This window comes from Coregonus lavaretus (assembly GCF_964263955.1).
Source record: "Coregonus lavaretus genome assembly, chromosome: 11".
Taxonomy (NCBI): Eukaryota; Metazoa; Chordata; class Actinopteri; order Salmoniformes; family Salmonidae; genus Coregonus; species Coregonus lavaretus.
The window spans coordinates 35,188,716-35,207,798 of record NC_139998.1 but is presented as its reverse complement, the minus strand read 5'-3'; the positions used below and the strand labels follow the sequence as shown (position 1 = coordinate 35,207,798).

Below are 19,083 nucleotides of genomic sequence, written 5' to 3'. Positions count from 1 at the left end.
ATGGTGGCAGCATCATGCTGTGGGGATGTTTTTCATCGGCAGGGACTGGGAAACTGGTCAGAATTGAAGGAATGATGGATGCATCAGCTAAATACAGGGAGATTCTTGAGGGAAACCTGTTTCAGTCTTCCAGAGGTTTGAGACTGGTACGGAGCTTCACCTTCCAGCAGGACAATGACCCTAAGCATACATTTAAATGTCTTGGAATGGCCTAGTCAAAGCCCAGACCTCAATCCAATTGAGAATCTGTGGTATTACTTAAAGATTGCTGTACACCAGCGGAACCCATCCAACTTGAAGGAGCTAGAGCAGTTTTGCCTTGAAGAATGGGCAAAAATCCCAGTGGCTAGATGTGCCAAGCTTATAGAGACATACCCCAAGAGACTTGCAGCTGTAATCGCTGCAAAAGGTGGCTCTACAAAGTATTGACCTTTGGGGGGGGTGAATAGTTATGCACGCTCAAGTTTCCTGTTATTTTGAATCTTCAAAGTGGTAGGCATGCTGTGTAAAGCAAATGATACAACCCCCCCTCCCAAAAAAAAATCAATTTTAATTCCAGGTTGTAAGGCAACAAAATAGGAAAGATGCCAAGGGGGTAATACTTTCGCAAGCCACTGTACTTCCAAAACATGTGAGGTAGGGTTATTATTTCTAAAGAGGCAATCCTTTTAAATGAATACATTTATTGCGTCTCCACAGAATATTTATGATACAGTAGCATCCACTAAAAAGCTGTTTTACCTAAATAAAAGGATGATCAATGGAAACAGGATGCACCTGAGCTCAATTTTGAGAGTCTGAATACTTATGTAAATGTCTTCAGTAAATGTCTTCAGTTTTCAATTTTTTTATACATTTGCAAAAACCTGATTTTGCTTTGTCATTATGGTTTCATGTGTGATTTTGTAAATTTATTTTTTATCCATTTCTGAATAAGGCTGTAACGTCACAAAATGTTGAAAAAGTCAAGGGGTCTTGAATAATTTCTGAATGCACTGTCTGTATACAGTTAAAGGCATTCCAAAAGGAATCACAATACATATTTTTCTCATCTGTATAACAAGGGAGCAAGGTCGCTATGCATAATTCTATTTTATTTTGTTTTTAGATGGACACAGCCAAGTTTGGCCTAAGGCCCACACAACTGCATATTCCTGTGTTTAACATAATTAATCTTTCAGTATTGATTTCACCTTTCTAATGAATTAAAACCACACCATGTTGACATTGCCTTCTATTTCACTTCTGAGACAACCAGAAAAGCATTCGATACTCATGCACAACCCTGTATAGCACATCCATCTCTGAGCAAGAGCAATACAAACTTGTTCGTCATATAGCACTATGAGCATCCCAGAATTAAACCCAGATGAAAGCAAGCTTGCATAATAAGATATGTTTTGTAAAGTGCTGTGTACAGATGTAGCAGATGTGATTGAACTTCGTAACTCTTGCATTGTGTTTTTTTTTTAAAGAAAGGAATGTCCAGCCAGCGGTCCCAGTTGATTGGTGTTTATTCTGACAATAGACAAAAGGAAGCACATTCAATGTGCAGGACAACAATAGGTTGATGGCTGCAGATTCATGATTCGTCGCTTGCATGTCAATATCAGACTGGGTAATTTTTTATCAAACATCTTTACAATGACAAAAATAGTACAAAATACAATAAAATGTGAAGGTCCTTGACGATAGACACAAGGAAGCACATTAGATGTGCAGGACAACAGTATGTTGATGGCTGTAGATTCGTGATTCGTCTGTTAATATGGAAATAACTGAAATAGCTGGGAGCTAAAGTGACCATTACAATTAGAGCATGCTAGCTAACTCGTTCTTACAGCAATGACCCCCAATATCTAACAGGTAGCGTACACATATATACACACACACATCAGGACATGCACATAGTGAACTCCTACACATTGTAAATATGAAAATAGAACACAGTAATTTCACAACGTGGCCTACCGCCTGCATGTCAATATCAGACTGGGAAGAATTTACGTTTGCGATCTCTCCCTATCTGCAAGCATGACCAATGGCATAACACCTTTTGATATGTAAATTCAACCAACCAATAGGAATACAAAACATAGTGTTACACAGACAATACAATAATATTTACATTTTTTGTTCCAATACTCATTTACAGTATATACAACCATTTGGCAGAGAGAAGTGTATGTACTATACTGTATATACAACCATTTGGTCACTATCATAAGGCAGGAAGTGCCGAATGAACAACCATATCCCTAAACACACACTCATAACAGACTACAGGCATGGATTTGTATGCATTGAAGCCCTAAATCATTCATGATTTCTCACAAAATGTCCAGGCATCCATTATCCTGAAGTCCAAATAGGGAGGACTTCCTGTGACAGACGCAGGTCTGATACTCAGGGTAAATTCAGCTCCAGTGTGCCCCCTGCTGGAAAAGTTGATCATTCAGTTAGCCACTGCTAGGGCCTCTGGGACGAGGGAGGCAAAGAAGGCTTTGAAAAAGATCCAGGCAGTCCAAACGATGGACACCCTGTGTGGATGCACCAGCACTACAGTCAGGGGGTGTGGTTCATCAGGACCAACCTCAGCCTCCGCCCCGGCCCCCTCTTCTCCTGCAGGGACCTCCGTCTAAGGGAAGATGAGAAACTCTGTCAGCCCCAACGCCAGAGTTAAGATATAAACACACTAACACTGTATTTATTCAACACAGTTACTGAAATGCTACATGCTGTGTGATGAATGTTACTACATAAGGGCAGTAGCTAAATGCCTTGTTATAAAGCCATCTCTGTTTTCCACTGCCAGAGAGAACGTGTCTTACAGGTGGAACTGGGTTCCTGTCCTGGTGGTTCTGGATGACCTCGGGGACCTGGTTGTTGGGACCTCTGACCAGGGGCCTTCTTCTGAAGGGGAACCAGCCTGCTGTGTGCCTGAGAGGAAGACAACAGGGATTAATAAAGTAGATCTGCATGATTTTTTTAAACTGTGTGTCTATTACACAGTCATAGTATACAGTCAAAGTATACAGGATACATGTTATTTGTGAGTACATCTTATTCACGTGGTGGTGAATTTCACATTATTAATGGTTAAGAACAGGTGGTGAAAACAAAGAGGCAGTACAAACTCACTGACATGATAATAATGGAAACTGTTTACATTCCTAGGACCAGTCCAACTAACAGATAGTGAACGTTTTCTTTCCCACTCTCCTTTCTAAACATGAACTTCCAACACACTGAGACCAGTGTAATCATTAGCGAGGGCGGTGGAGTACTAACCACTAAACCTTGTTACACAGATCTCTCGCTCTCAACATGAACAAACAGGAGATGGGTAAATAAGAACAAACAAACACAGTCACATAAACAGCAAACTCACAGGTACATAAGGAGCAGGCTGCTCATGACCAGGACGAAGCGGCTCAGACTGGAGTAGAAGTAGATGATGCTGAGGAAGACAGCCAGACGTGCAGCCGTGTACACCCAGTCCAGCCAATCACGATCCATATCCTCCTCATCCTCCATCACAGGTCCGCCCTGGGCGTTCATCCGCAGATTCTGATTGGCTGCTCCCGGGTTGATGAAGGCGGCGTCCTGTGCATTCTGATTGGCTGGCATGGCTGCTGCGACAGCGGCTTGGTGGGGTGCGACAGGCAGGGATTGGCCGGCAGCTGGGGCAAAGGGGGCAGAGGCTGCTGCTGCGTAGGCTGCATGGCTATGGGACAAAAGACAGACACAGTCTAAGCAAAACACACTTCAAGTATTTTCCCTGCTTAACCCTTGGCCTACAATTTCCTCGCCCCACAAAAATCTAATTAACATAATAAATAATCCCCATCGAAATGTGTCTGTTTAAGCTAGAGATCTGTTTATTTGCATGGGCTGCTTCTCAATCCACTGCATCCGCCGATTTCGCCCTAGAGTGGTGTTTGTCAGAACATGAGACGTCCTGAAAACCGGTCTTCTCACAAAAACGTCCGTAGTGTCCGAACGGTTTGGCCTACAAATTATTATGACCAATCTATTGAAAGATGATACTCTCACGAACACGACAGTTCTAGGACGCCCACAAGCCTCACAAGACTAATCTGAAGTCGGTACAGCCTCTTCTGCCAACTTCTGTCTGTAGCTTCCAAACGGCTTGGGCTACACACTAATATGACACCTCTGTGGAAGGCTGACTCTTTTGTTCTAGGACGCCCACAAGCGTCATAAGACTCATCTGAAGGTCCCCGGTACCAGTTCAAAAAATGAATGGAAGTATATATGGAGATACATTTAGTGCCTAAAACAAACAAAATTAAATTCCTGATATTCTTATATCTCTCTGATATAGGACAGACACTTCAGAACAAACTTCCTTTTTATTTTTGGGGGGACTGTAGTGAATCTGTTATTCAATGAGTTTCTATTGGATAATAGCAGTAATGCCAAATTCAATGTTTCATCCAATAACTTTTGTATATATTATTTTGATAGGGCTTAGACTCTAGAGCAGGGATCATCAACTAGAATCAGCAGCAGGACAATTTTATTTTATTTATTTATTGCGCGGATGGTCGGAACATAATTACAAATCATTTGTAGACGGCAAATTGACCGCAAAAACCCAAACAGATACACTACCGTTCAAAAGTTTGGGGTCACTTAGAAATGTCCTTGTTTTCCATGAAAACATACATGAAATGAGTTTGAATATGAAATATAGCAAAATTAATAGGAAATGTAGTCATTGACAAGGTTAGAAATAATGATTTTTAATAGAAATAATAATTGTGTCCTTTGCTTTCATCAAATAATTCTCAATTTGCAACAATTACAGCCTTGCAGACCTTTGGCATTCTAGTTGTCAATTTGTTGAGGTAATCTGAAGAGATTTCAACCCATACTTCCTGAAGCACCTCCCACAAGTTGGATTGGCTTGATGGGCACTTCTTACGTACCATACGGTCAAGCTGCTCCCACAACAGCTCAATAGAGTTGAGATCCGGCGACTGTGCTGGCCACTCCATTATAGACAGAATACCAGGTGACTGCTTCTTCCCTAAATAGTTCTTGCATAATTTGGAGCTGTGCTTTGGGTCATTGTCCTGTTGTAGGAGGAATTTGGCTCCAATCAAGCGCCGTCCACAGGGTATGGCATGTCGTTGCAAAATGGAGTGATAGCCTTCCTTCTTCAAGATCCCTTTTACCCTGTACTAATCTCCCACTTTACCACCAGCAAAACACCCCCATACCATCATATTGCCTCCACAATGCTTGACAGATGGCATCAAGCACTCCTCCAGCATCTTTTCATTTGGTCTGCTTCTCACAAATGTTCTTCTTTGTGATCTGAACACCTCAAACTTTGATTCTTCTGTCCATAACACTTTTTTCCAATCTTCCAGTGTCTGTGTTCTTTTGCCCAGCTTAATCTTTTCTTTTTATTGGCCAGTCTGAGATATGGCTTTTTCTTTGCAACTCTGCCTAGAAGGTCAGCATCCAGGAGTCGCCTCTTCACTGTTGACGTTGAGACTGGTGTTCTGCGGGTACTATTTAATGAAGCTGCCAGTTGAGGACCTGTGAGGCGTCTGTTTCTCAAAACTAGACACTCATGTATTTGTCCTCTTGCTCAGTTTTGCACTGGGGCCTCCCACTCCACGTTCTATTCTGGTTAGAGCCAGTTTGAGCTGTTCTGTGAAGGGAGTAGTACATAGCGTTGTACGAGATCTTCAGTTTCTTGGCAATTTCTCACATGGAATAGCCTTCATTTCTCAGAACAAGAATAGACTGATGAGTTTCAGAAGAAAGTTATTTGTTTCTGGCCACTTTGAGCCTGTAATCAAACCCACAATTGAAGATGCGCCAGATACTCAACTAGTTTCAAGAAGGTCAGTTTTATTGCTTCATTAATCAGCACAATAGTTTTCAGCTGTGCTAACATAATTGCAAAAGGGTTTTCTAATGATCAATTAGCCTTTTAAAATGGTAAACTTGGATTAGCAAACACAACGTGCCATTGGAACACAGGACTGATGGTTGCTGATAATGGGCCTCTGTACGCCTATGTAGATATTCAATAAAAAATCTGCCGTTTCCAGCTACAATAGCTATTTCCAACATTAACAATGTCTACACTGTATTTCTGATCAATTTGATGTTATTTTAATGGACAATTGTTTTTATTTTCTTTCGAAAACAAGGACATTTCTAAGTGATCCCAAACTTTTGAACGGTAGTGTGTTTGACTAAAACGTAATAATATCAAACCTTGCTTACAATTGTATATGATCATGTTTCTCTATTATGCGTTGGAATAGTTGGGAACAGATTTCTTAAATAAAAATCACTTGGAGCTGATTTCCTGGTGTTTTAGTCTATTATGTCAAAAACTAAAATGACACACAGCAGTGGAAAAAATTAAGAGACCACTGCAAATGTTTCTTAAATCAGCATCTCTACATGTACTGTGAGGGAAAAAAGTATTTGATCCCCTGCTGATTTTGTACGTTTGCCCACTGATAAAAACATGATCAGTCTATTATTTTAATGGTAGGTTTATTTGAACAGTGAGAGACAGAATAACAACAACAAAATCCAGAAAAACACATGTCAAAAATGTTATGAATTGATTTGCATTTTAATGAGGGAAATACGTATTTGACCCCTCTGCAAAACATGACTTAGTACTTGGTGGCAAAACCCTTGTTGGCAATCACAGAGGTCAGACGTTTCTTGTAGTTGGCCACCTGGTTTGCACACATCTCAGGAGGGATTTTGTTCCACTCCTCTTTGCAGATCTTCTCCAAGTCATTAAGGTTTCGAGGTTGACGTTTGGCAAATCGAACCTTCAGCTCCCTCCACAGATTTTCTATGGGATTAAGGTCTGGAGACTGGCTAGGCCACTCCAGGACCTTAATGTGCTTCTTCTTGAGCCACTCCTTTGTTGCCTTGGCCGTGGGTTTTGGGTCATTGTCATGCTGGAATACCCATCCATGACCCATTTTCAATGCTCTGGCTGAGGGAAGGAGGTTCTCACCCAAGATTTGACGGTACATGGCCCCGTCCATCGTCCCTTTGATGCGGTGAAGTTGTCCTGTCCCCTTAGCAGAAAAACACCTCCATGTTTGACGGTGGGGATGGTGTTCTTGGGGTCATAGGCAGCATTCCTCCTCCTCCAAACACGGCGAGTTGAGTTGATGCCAAAGAGCTCCATTTTGGTCTCATCTGACCACAACACTTTCACCCAGTTCTCCTCTGAATCATTCAGATGTTCATTGGCAAACTTCAGACGGCCCTGTATATGTGCTTTCTTGAGCAGGAGGACCTTGCGGGCGCTGCAGGATTTCAGTCCTTCACGGCGTAGTGTGTTACCAATTGTTTTCTTGGTAACTATGGTCCCAGCTGCCTTGAGATCATTGACAAGATCCTCCCGTGTAGTTCTGGGCTGATTCCTCACCGTTCGTATGATCATTGCAACTCCACGAGGTGAGATCTTGCATGGAGCCCCAGGCCGAGGGAGATTGACAGTTATTTTGTGTTTCTTCCGTTTGCAAATAATCGCACCAACTGTTGTCACATTCTCACCAAGCTGCTTGGCGATGGTCTTGTAGCCCATTCCAGCCTTGTGTAGGTCTACAATCTTGTACCTGACATCCTTGGAGAACTCTTTGGTCTTGGCCATGGTGGAGAGTTTGGAATCTGATTGATTGATTGCTTCTGTGGACAGGTGTCTTTTATACAGGTAACAAGCTGAGATTAGGAGCACTCCCTTTAAGGTTGTGCTCCTAATCTCAGCTCGTTACCTGTATAAAAGACACCTGGGAGCCAGAAATCTTTCTGATTGAGAGGGGGTCAAATACTTATTTCCCTCATTAAAATGCAAATCAATTTATAACATTTTTTTTTACATGCGTTTTTCTGGTTTATTTTGTTGTTATTCTGTCTCTCACTGTTCAAATAAACCTACCATTAAAAGTATAGACTGATCATTTCTTTGTCAGTGGGCAAACGTACAAAATCAGCAGGGGATCCTACTGTCCTGCCATACCATATTATTAACCCTCTAGAGCAGGGTTCCCCAACTGGCGGCCCATGGGCCCCCAAAGTTTTCTGTGTGTGTGTGTGTGTGTGTGTGTGTGTGTGTGTGTGTGTGTGTGTGTGTGTGTGTGTGTGTGTGTGTATATATATATATATATATGTGATAAAATGCATGTGATTGAATACTTACTACTGCATGTAGTACTGGCGAGCATACATGTGCTGCAGCCAGAGAAGCTGTTGAGGGCTGTAGAGGGAGTAAGTGGGGAAGGTTGGGTTGGTCATCTCTGCTGCCACTAGCCTAGAGACACAGGATAATAACAGTGTGAATTGCATGTCATGTCAGACTGAAGGATAGAACAATGTATTGCATATAATCTCTCCCAGCAATATAACTTTTCATAAAGTAACACAAGTAATATATACTGTACTAATATCACCAGCCTTATGCAAAGAATGCACCAGTTTTGTTAACTCACGTTGTAGTGCCAGGCCATGCAGCTGCCGGTGGGGCATTAGAGGGGGCAGTGGGCCTGCGCTGTCTCAGCTCTGGTTCATTGGGGACAGATGGGGCTGGGGAGGCACCCTCTGGGTTCTGTCTGGTAGGCATGGCCGAGGGTTGTGCCTCTTGCTGCTCTGGTTCCCTGACCTGAATCAAAAGTGAGACATGGTGTTACACCACAGTTGTGGAAATCAGTGGATGCTCCTCAGAGGAGGAAGGAGAGGACCATCCTCAGTGAATTTCAGAAAAATAAAAAGTAAAACATTAGTTTTATCTAAAAAGGGGGAAAAAGTATCTAACTATTGAATAAAACACACTGTTTTGCAATGAAGGTCTACAGTAGCCTCAACAGCACTCTGCAGAGTAGCACAATGGTGTAGCCGGAGGACAGCTAGTTTCCATCCTCCTTTGGGTACATTGACTTCAATACAAAACCTAGGAGGCTCATGGTTCTCTAATTATGACAACTTCCAGAGGACGTCCTCCAACCTGTCAAAGCACTTGCAGCATGAACTGACATGTTGTCCACCCAATCAAAGGATAAGAGAATACATCTTGTACTGAAAGCATAAGCTACAGCTAGCTAGCACTGCAGTGCATAAAATGTGGTAAGTAGTTGACTCAGAGAGAAAGACAATAGTTGTAAACTATTTAAACATCAACAAATTACTTTCTTCAAAAATGAAGAAGCAAGAGAGGGAGAGAGAGCGCTAGCTATATTTCGTTGTATTTATTTTTTCACTTTCACTTACTTTGCTAGTGAATGTAGCTAGCTAGGTTTAACCTACTCAAACAGAGGGATGCCATGTTAGCTAGCTGGCTATGGCTATCCAACACTGGAACTCTTCCAAGTCAAGGTAAGCGTTTGGTTTTACAAATGTATTGCCACCGGGGCCCGCCAGTGTAACTGCTAAACTGCATGATTGTAGCAGGTTTACTAATGTGTTAGTTCTATTAGCTATGTTGACTATGACGTTAGCTAATATGATGACAACGATGTAGGCTGTGTGTAGCGTTTAGCGGTTATGATATGAAGGTTTGGCTTGGAAAGATTTTTTCACCTGGTCACAGACAGCTGATGTGTTGTGCCCTGAAGTCCACAAGCAAAGGGAAAAGGTGAAAGGAGGAGATCGCGTAGATGCGAGAAGGAATACAACGAGCAAAGTGATCATGCTGTTTGTATGTGGCTGCTATGAAAGTGAACTGTGTTTGCATGTGATCAGGGGTGTATTCATTCCGCCAATTCTGTTGAAAATCTTAAACGGAAGCAAACGGAACAAAACGGGGATAAACATACCTGAATTTGTCCAATAGAAACTCTCCTTTGCAACTGTTGGACTAATGATTACACCCTAGAACAGCTAGATGCAGGCAAGTGTGTGCAAGGTGGTATTGAATGTTTCACTGTCTGTTACCTTGATTACTCAAACATTTCTCTCGACCTGTGTGCACTGACATTGTTAACTTTCATTCATAGGCTAGGCTGTAGCAACTTCATGATTGGTATAGGGAAAATGTAAGTATCATGTAGTAGTCTAAACCTATCGATATTACACTGAGCTGGGTGAATGGAATATGAATGACAGTCATCCAATATGCTGTAATAGAAATAAGGCCATGCTCATTAAAAAAATTATCGTCCTCCCTCATCTTAAAGCGGCACGACCGCCATTGGTGAACATACATAATGTACAAAGTGACAACAGAAACCATCACAGTAGACTAGAGGATTCAAAGGAAAACGTTTGGACAGTATCTTGCTTGTCCTTAGTTTTCAATTGTTCTAACGTGAAAGGTACTTGGTCCTGGTTCCTTAAACTGCACTTTATTGTTTGCATACCATTCCCAATCTGAAAAAAGCTTTTTACAAGATTGATCCCTCACAGACATATCTAGACCCATTTGGCACTCAGCACTAAAATACAGGAATATACTCACAGAATTTTTTTTAAGTTATGTGAAACTCCCGACCTAGCTATCTTTAGCTCTAGATGCACAGCTATAAGCTGCAGTAAAGTTTCAGAGATGCAAAGTTATGGTCTCCAGAGAATCCTAATGAGAGCAGCTGTGCACTTGTCTCCAGCTACCCACTGAGCTGGGACTCCTCTCTCCAGAGAACAGAACAGACTCCACTGACGCTGACGCATCCTCAACCACTGAAGAGCGGAATAATTGAGACGATTTTGGCTGATAGGGCGTTTTGGCTTATCAAATTATTCCTTATCAACTGTGTGAGGTGGCTTTTTCCTAAGCTGAATGTCTGGCTTTGACTGTCCTTTGTCAGCTCCGGGAGCTCCCAATTACAGCTACTAGTTAATATTCATGAGGTGTGCATGTTTTCTAAAGGAGAAAAACGAGGGAATCACTGGCATGGCAGAACTAAAAACTAAAAAGTTTCATCATGGTTTGGCACAATATCTTGGGGAGCAACAACTGAGGCATTGTTGACTGATCCTATTTAATGAGTAGATTTAAAATAGCTTCACCTAGGTCTACATCATAACCTTCAAATAGAATCCAGTGTCACAGTTTGAGATAGGGTTCCATATGGGGTTCTTTACCTTGGGTCTTGCTCCTAGCGGACCTATAGGCTGAGTCCTGACTGCACACACCAGGTGCACAGTGGGTGTTAGGTCCGTCTGTGAAGACATATACATACATGATTAGATATCCCAGACGGAATAAGCCACAGTAACGTACATGGCATCCATTCTTGGCACGGGATATAGAGGGACACTCATTCAACCTTTAGAAATAAAAACGTAATAACAAAGAATGGCTATTGAAAAATCCAGTGAGAAAAGTAGTGAACTGAGTGATCAACATCTGATCTGAAGTTTAGAAAAGGGGTTATCAGGGGCTTATAACGGGCTTGAACTCCAGGGATGTCAAAGCCCAGTTTACAGTCTGGGTTTTGTTCAACAATAATGTGAGATGATAGTATTGTGATTAATTTACAAAACAGATGAAATATACACACTGTTCTGCACAGTTTTATAAGTCACTGCAGTAATACTAAAACAACTAGGACATGTTTTGCAATTCGCTGAGTTCAGATATTTGTGTGGGCAGACTGAATCCCTGATCTAGGCCCATTATGTGAAGCAACACAAACATTGACATGCATACAAACACACGATAACATACACACATGTACACATGGATCTTGTGTTATATATATCTGGTAGTAGGGTAGAGGCCTGAGGGCACACACTTAATATGTTGTGAAATCTGTTATGAATGTATTGTAATGTTTTTTAAATGTATAACTGCCTTAATTTTGCTGGACCCCAGGAAGAGTAGCTGCTGCCTTGGCAGCAACTACTGGGGATCCACAGTAAATACAAATCAAATCAAATGTTATTTGTCACATGCGCCGAATACAACAGGTGTAGACCTTACAGTGAAATGCTTACTTACAAGCCCTTAACCAACAATGCAGTTTTAAGAAAGAATACCAAAAAATACAGGGGGTACCGGTACCAAGTCAATGTGCAGGGGCACCGGTTAGTCGAGGTAATAGGTAAATGTAGGATGAGTTATTAAAGTGACTATGTATAGATAATAAACAGAGAGTAGCAGCAGCCTAAAAGATGGGGGGGGGGGGGCAATGCAAATAGTCTGGGTAGCCATTTGATTAGATGATCAGGAGTCTTTTGGCTTGGGGGGTAGAAGCAGTTTAGAAGCCTCTTGGACCTAGACTTGGTGCTCCGGTACCGCTTGCCGTGCGGTAGCAGAGAGAACAGTCTATGACTAGGGTGGCTGGAGTCTTTGACAATTTTTAGGGCCTTCCTGGTATAGAGGTCCTGGATGGCAGGAAGCTTGGCCCCAGTCAGTGATGTACTGGGCCGTACGCACTACCCTCTGTAGTGCCTTGTGGTCGGAGGCCGAGCAGTGATGCAACCAGTCAGGATGCTCTCGATGGTGCAGCTGTAGAACCTTTTGAGGATCTGAGGACCCATGCCAAATCTTTTCAGTCTCCTTAGGGGGAATAGGTTTGGTCCTGCCCTCTTCACGACTGTCTTGGTGTGCTTGGACCATGTTAGTTTATTGATGAAGCCAGTGACTGATGTGGTGTACTCCTCAATGCCATCGGAAGAATCCCAGAACATATTCCAGTCTGTGCTAGCAAAACAGTCCTGTAGCTTAGCATCTGCTTCATCTGACCACTTTTTTATTGACTGAGTCACTGGTGCTTCCTGCTTTAGTTTTTGCTTGTAAGCAGGAATCAGGAGGATAGAATTATGGTCAGATTTGCCAAATGGAGGGCAAGGGAGAGCTTTGTACGGGTCTCTGTGTGTGGAGTAATGGTGGTCTAGAGGTTTTTTCCCTCTGGTTGCACATGTAACATGCTGGTAGAAATTAGGTAAAACGGATTTAAGTTTCCCTGCATCAAAGTCCCCGGCCACTAGGAGCGCCACCTCTGGATGAGCATTTTCTGTTTGCTTATGGCTATATACAGTTCATTGAGAGCGGTCTTAGTGCCAGCATCAGTTTGTGGTGGTAAATAAACAGCTATGAAGAATATAGATGAAAACTCTCTTGGTAGAAAGTGTGGTCTACAGCTTATCCTGTAGACCACTCCTCCTGAGTGGCGCAGTGGTCTAAGGCACTGCATCGCAGTGCTAACTGTGCCACTAGAGATCCTGGTTCGAATCCAGGCTCTGTCGCAGCCGGCCGCGACCGGGAGACTCATGGTCGGCGCACAATTGGCCCAGCGTTGTCCAGGGTAGGGGAGGGAATGGCCGGCAGGGATGTAGCTCAGTTGATAGAGCATGGTGTTTGCAACACCAGGGTTGTGGGTTTGATTCCCACGGGGGCCAGTATAAAAAAATAAAAAATAAAAAAAAAATTTAAAAAAAAAAAAATAATAATAATAATAATAATTCTTCACTAACTGTAAGTCGCTCTGGATAAGAGCGTCTGCTAAATGACTAAAATGTAATGTAATGTATGTAATGTTATCATGAGATACTCTACCTCAGGCGAGCAAAACCTTGAGACTTCCTAAGATATCGTGCACCAGCTGTTATTTACAAATATACATAGACTGCCCCCCCTTGTCTTACCAGAGGCTGCTGTTCTATTCTGCCGATACAGTATATAACACGCCAGCTGTATGTTATTCAAATGTTGAATCAATAACATTATATTTTTGAAAGATGATGCCTGCAATCTGATCAGATGCTTGAAACATAACACAGTATATAGCTAGAGTTCTGAGAATATGTCTAGTTGTTAGATAGGTGAACAAGCACACACGTACCTTTCTGAAAATATCTCTTACATGCAGGTGGTCTGGGAGCAGCTTGCCAGAGTAAATTAGTCTCTGATCACCTTCAGCCTGTGGGGGAAAGGGGGACAGATGTCAACACAAGACACACACTGACAGCAACCACGATTTATACACACAACTATTCATAGCCTAACTAGCTAACTTAGCTGTTTGGCTTGAATGATTGTTATTGACAGTAGCTAGCATCACATTAGCTGGCAAGCTTCCTTGACCTATATAACTTGGCAAGGACTGGCTAGCTTGCTCTGGTAGCTAGCTAAGTTAACTATTACATTCACTCACCGGGTTGTTTGGGTACATCCTCGATAAATGTGTCTTCAACTCTTTCACTGTCCAGTCCATGTCAACTCCTTCAATCGTTTGATCCCCGTGGGCTTGATTAGGTGTTTTTATCACAAGCTTGATTGTCTTTTGTCTAGAAAAACCAGTATTATCCATTTTTATTTTCTTGTGACCTCTCCCAACGCGATTAGATAGTAGCTACAATGTAGCCTCTTAGTTACCAAGTAATAATATCAACGGAGTAAGTACCTACAATATCTGAAATGTCAGAGAAACAAAGTTGCAATTTCTTCACCCGAAAACTTTTTAGTTGAAATGAGGAAGTAGTTGACACAGCCTGTCGCGTGAAAAGGAGTGTTGTTTGGAAACACATTGTGGCTTGATGTGATTGGCTAACCAAGGCTCGTGATCAGACGTGGAGGCTCCGGGAGCATTCTGTCATGCGCATGCTCTGCAACGATCACGCTACCAGCTTTGAAGTTACAGTTCCCCATGTATGAGTTATATCAGTCATATTTGAACACTTTGCCCTGGCCTGTCCAAATTATTTTCCACATGAAAAAGACAGAAACAATTCATTAGATAATTATGCTCTGTACTATGCTTATCAAACAAACAATTTGTGGGTTCTGGTTCAACCAAAATAACTTTATTTTTAAAGTTAGGCTTCTTAGAATTAACATTGAAACGATTATTATGATATTGGTGTTCTTTCAAGGGATTACACAATACAAGAAGCCTAGTTATCACTTTAAACTTTGTTTACAAGTCCAACATTTCTATAAAAGCACATTCTTTTTTTAAACTGACAATTACAAATACACACTGGTGTTACACTTCAAAACAGTCTATCATCAAGCACACTATCAACAAATGTTATATCCTACTGCTTAATGATGATAACGACAACAATGCTTCTGCTACTGATGATGATACTGATGACGTTAAACGTAATCAGATATTTCACAGATGGCTAAGGAGTCTGCTGATGATAATGAAAGAAGTGAAATGTCATAACCAGAGCACTTCTACCAGAGAAAATCTGATTCATTATCACCAGGGCTATAACAATACTATTTTCCTCGGCTATTGGGTGATTTCATTAAACATAGTTAAAACAGGGATCACTGACAATAGAAGGTGAGCACATGCTCTTGGTTTCCCCTCACCCGTAAGTGGGCGCAGGTCACGAGTCAGAGTCTCCAGCCAAGCCATGCACAGAGCACTGGGATATTGCCCTCTCCTTTCCACAGGCATGGTTCTGTCAATAAGAGAACATAGCTCAGTTATCACTCCAATATCCCTCTCACCTTTATGGGCTTTGTAATGGGATGGGGTGGGTTGAAGTCAATGAATGCAATGAAAACATCTGGTTTGTAAAGACAAAATATGTACACAACAATCATGGCTGCATTCCTTGAGTAATCTTGGAGAACCTCATTCAGAGTAATCGTTGAAGGGTCTGGAGCAAAAACATACATGGCGGTACAGTAAGCAGAGAACAATGATACTGTCAAAATTCCAGAACATGTATTCCACATCTAGCTATGCTACATTTTTTGCAATGGAGTGGTCCTGCCCTTTGGACCAACGAAGCCCAGTTAATTATCTTATTTCTCTCCATCTCCTCACCAGACACCACCCAGGGACAGTCCTGGTTCATCTGCCGCATGCCCATCCTTCTGGTCGGTGTTCAGCTTGTAGGTCCCTATCAGATCCTCAAACCTCCTCACACTGTCAGAGAGGCAGAGGGAAGTGTCTCAACAGAGCATTGACCTGCATAAATTGTGAATCGACGTAGATGAAATTCATAGGGTTTAATCACTGTGCAACTGAACTCCTACGTAAGAATAAGACAGTACAATGCTGAATAAGACACAATCATACAGTATAGAGTGAGTGACAGGGAACCATACTGTTCAGGTTGTGGGATGTAGCTCAGTTGGTAGAGCATGGTGTTTGCAACAGTTGTGATTTCGATTCCCACGGGGGGCCAGTATGAAAACAATTATAATAATGTATGCACTCACTAACTCGCTCTGGATAAGAGCGTCTGCTAAATTACTAAAATGTCAAATGTGGTCTTCCATTGATATCAGGCAGCACTTTGACGTCATGGAAACCAAGGCCGAACTTGCCGATAAGGGCCATGACTATAAATGGGACACAAAGGACATGCTCAGTTGAACTATTCAAAGGAGGGGAAAGGCCAAGGGGGATCCTGACAACATTATATAATATCTCTAATGCCCAGTATGACCCTAAACATGCTACACTCACTCTTTCCTTTGCTCCTCCCTTCGCTGGATGTCTCCGCCCACAAAGACGCGTACCTTGCACCTTGCCCAGCGCTTCTTACGAGTGAGCAGGTAGGGAAGTAGCAACATCACAACAGCCTTAACTTTTACCTTTCACACATAACATTGACCCCTTTGCCTGATATGACCATGACATAATCTATCCTATGTTATCTCTCTGACTTGTGGTACTTGACATTTAACAACATTGCATGATTTATGACCCCACATTATCAGTCTGACTATGTTATAAATCTTGAGATTTGTGGATAGGCACAATCAGATCCACAACAATAAACTCACCTCCATCATTGAACAGCCAGTACACATCAATGGTCTTTTCCCCCTGCTTGGACTGAAACACAGTATGAAGCTGAGGCTCAGTCACCATGGCATCAGGATCTACTGTAACCAAGACAACATCCCTCTGTCAATACTATTTAAAAAAACACCACAAACTGTATACTCTGAATGTTATCATACATAAACGAAACATTTGCAGGGGTGCACACAGGTGTTGACACCAATCTCTGGGCTTGCCTCAAACACAGGGTTAACTGCAAAAAAAAAGAGGCAATGATATGTAAGGACCTGAAATCTTCATGCTCGTTGGATTCCTCACCATGTGCTTGTGCCTGCCGAGACATGTCTAGACCCTCCCTCACCCACAGCCCACACACTTCATACTGCAGGTCAAATTAGTCACTAAAACACAGCCACGAAGACACATTAAACTGCATTCTCACTCTAACACATCCATATGGAATTAATCTTTCTGATTTGATTGAGTGATTCACTCACTGTAGAATGCCAATGTAGTTGTCAATGCAGGATGGTCTGTCCTTATGCCATCCCTTTTGAACCCCATCAGGAGGATGTTTGGCCTGATCCGACCAAACCTGCACCCTGGAGGAATACAGTATAACACATTAATTAAATCCTACAGTATGGAACCTCATGATGAACTGGATCTAGACCATTGTTCTACTAGATCTCACTGCTTCGGTGATGGAGATAAGGCTTGGAAATTGGCCCACCTGGAGCAGCATCTGAAACCCAGTGTGCAGGTCATCTGCCACCACACCTTGATAGAAGGATTTGATCCGCCACTTGTTCAGTCAGGTCACATGACTGTTGCTACTGGCAGCGTCCAAAGCTGAGGGAGAAGGCCCTCCCTTTTGGCACAGCAGGGTGACAGAGAGAGAGCGGGAATGTGAGGTTTATGGCATAGAATATAAAATATAGCCAATGCAAAATCAGGGATTGACATGTGTGGCTCAGTTGGTAGAGCATGGTGCTTGCAATGCCAAGCGTCATCGGTTTGATTCTTGCTGGGGCCACCCATATGAAAAAATGTATGCATGCATGACTGTAAGTCGCTGTGGATAAAAGTGTTTGCTAAATGGCATATATTATTAATTAAACCTTCAATACGTAACTTTCTGGGCGACCCGACCAAATTCACATAGAAATTTGAGTTTTTGCACGCATGACTGTAAGTCGCTTTGGATAAAAGCGTCTGCTAAATGGCATATTATTATTATTATTATTATTATTATCATTCTCATTGAAAGCAAGTCTAAGAAGCTGTAGATACAGTGGGGGAAAAAAGTATTTAGTCAGCCACCAATTGTGCAAGTTCTCCCACTTAAAAAGATGAGAGAGGCCTGTAATTTTCATCATAGGTACACGTCAACTATGACAGACAAATTGAGAAAAAATAATCCAGAAAATCACATTGTAGGATTTTTAATGAATTTATTTGCAAATTATGGTGGAAAATAAGTATTTGGTCACCTACAAACAAGCAAGATTTCTGGCTCTCACAGACCTGTAACATCTTCTTTAAGAGGCTCCTCTGTCCTCCACTCGTTACCTGTATTAATGGCACCTGTTTGAACTTGTTATCAGTATAAAAGACACCTGTCCACAACCTCAAACAGTCACACTCCAAACTCCACTATGGCCAAGACCAAAGAGCTGTCAAAGGACACCAGAAACAAAATTGTAGACCTGCACCAGGCTGGGAAGACTGAATCTGCAATAGGTAAGCAGCTTGGTTTGAAGAAATCAACTGTGGGAGCAATTATTAGGAAATGGAAGACATACAAGACCACTGATAATCTCCCTCGATCTGGGGCTCCACGCAAGATCTCACCCCGTGGGGTCAAAATGATTGTCACGATCGTCAGGGAGAGACCAATGCGCAGCGTTGAAGGTGAACATATTTATTCAATTAATGATCACACGTAACAAAACAACAAACGATAACGTGACGTCTACGGTTTAAACACAAACCAACACTAACAAGAAACCACAAACACAAAGTGAAAGACAGACAGTTAAATATGGCTCCCAATCAGAGACAACCAGCTGACACTCGTTGCCTCTGATTGGGAGTCACTCAGGCCAACATAGAAATACAAACATAGAATTACACACCCTGGCTCAACATAACAGCGTCCCCAGAGCCAGGGCGTGACAGTACCCCCCCCCAAAGGCACGGACTCCGACCGCGCCAACTAAATACCACAGGGGAGGGACCGGGTGGGCACTCCGCCTTGGCGGCGGATCCGGCTCCGGGCCTGATCCCCACTCCCTCTCCAACCCCCCAAAGTACCCCTGGTCCGGTCTGGCCCCGCTGGCCGGAGCTGGACTGCACACTGATGGAG

The 19,083-nt window shown here is 42.4% G+C and overlaps 1 protein-coding gene across 1 annotated transcript; it reads right to left on the bottom strand.

Annotated features, from left to right (window-relative positions):
- Positions 1-1,496: 1,496 nt before the first annotated feature.
- LOC311137753 (homocysteine-responsive endoplasmic reticulum-resident ubiquitin-like domain member 1 protein) lies at positions 1,497-14,500 on the bottom strand. The gene is made up of 8 exons (XM_084172331.1): positions 14,115-14,500; positions 13,803-13,880; positions 11,098-11,175; positions 8,514-8,683; positions 8,225-8,335; positions 3,392-3,727; positions 2,832-2,940; positions 1,497-2,638 (listed from the first exon to the last, which is right to left on the bottom strand). Exons 1-8 carry the CDS (start codon positions 14,268-14,270, stop codon positions 2,456-2,458), a joined length of 1,221 nt encoding a protein of 406 aa, XP_084028457.1. The 5' UTR covers positions 14,271-14,500; the 3' UTR covers positions 1,497-2,455.
- Positions 14,501-19,083: the final 4,583 nt, after the last annotated feature.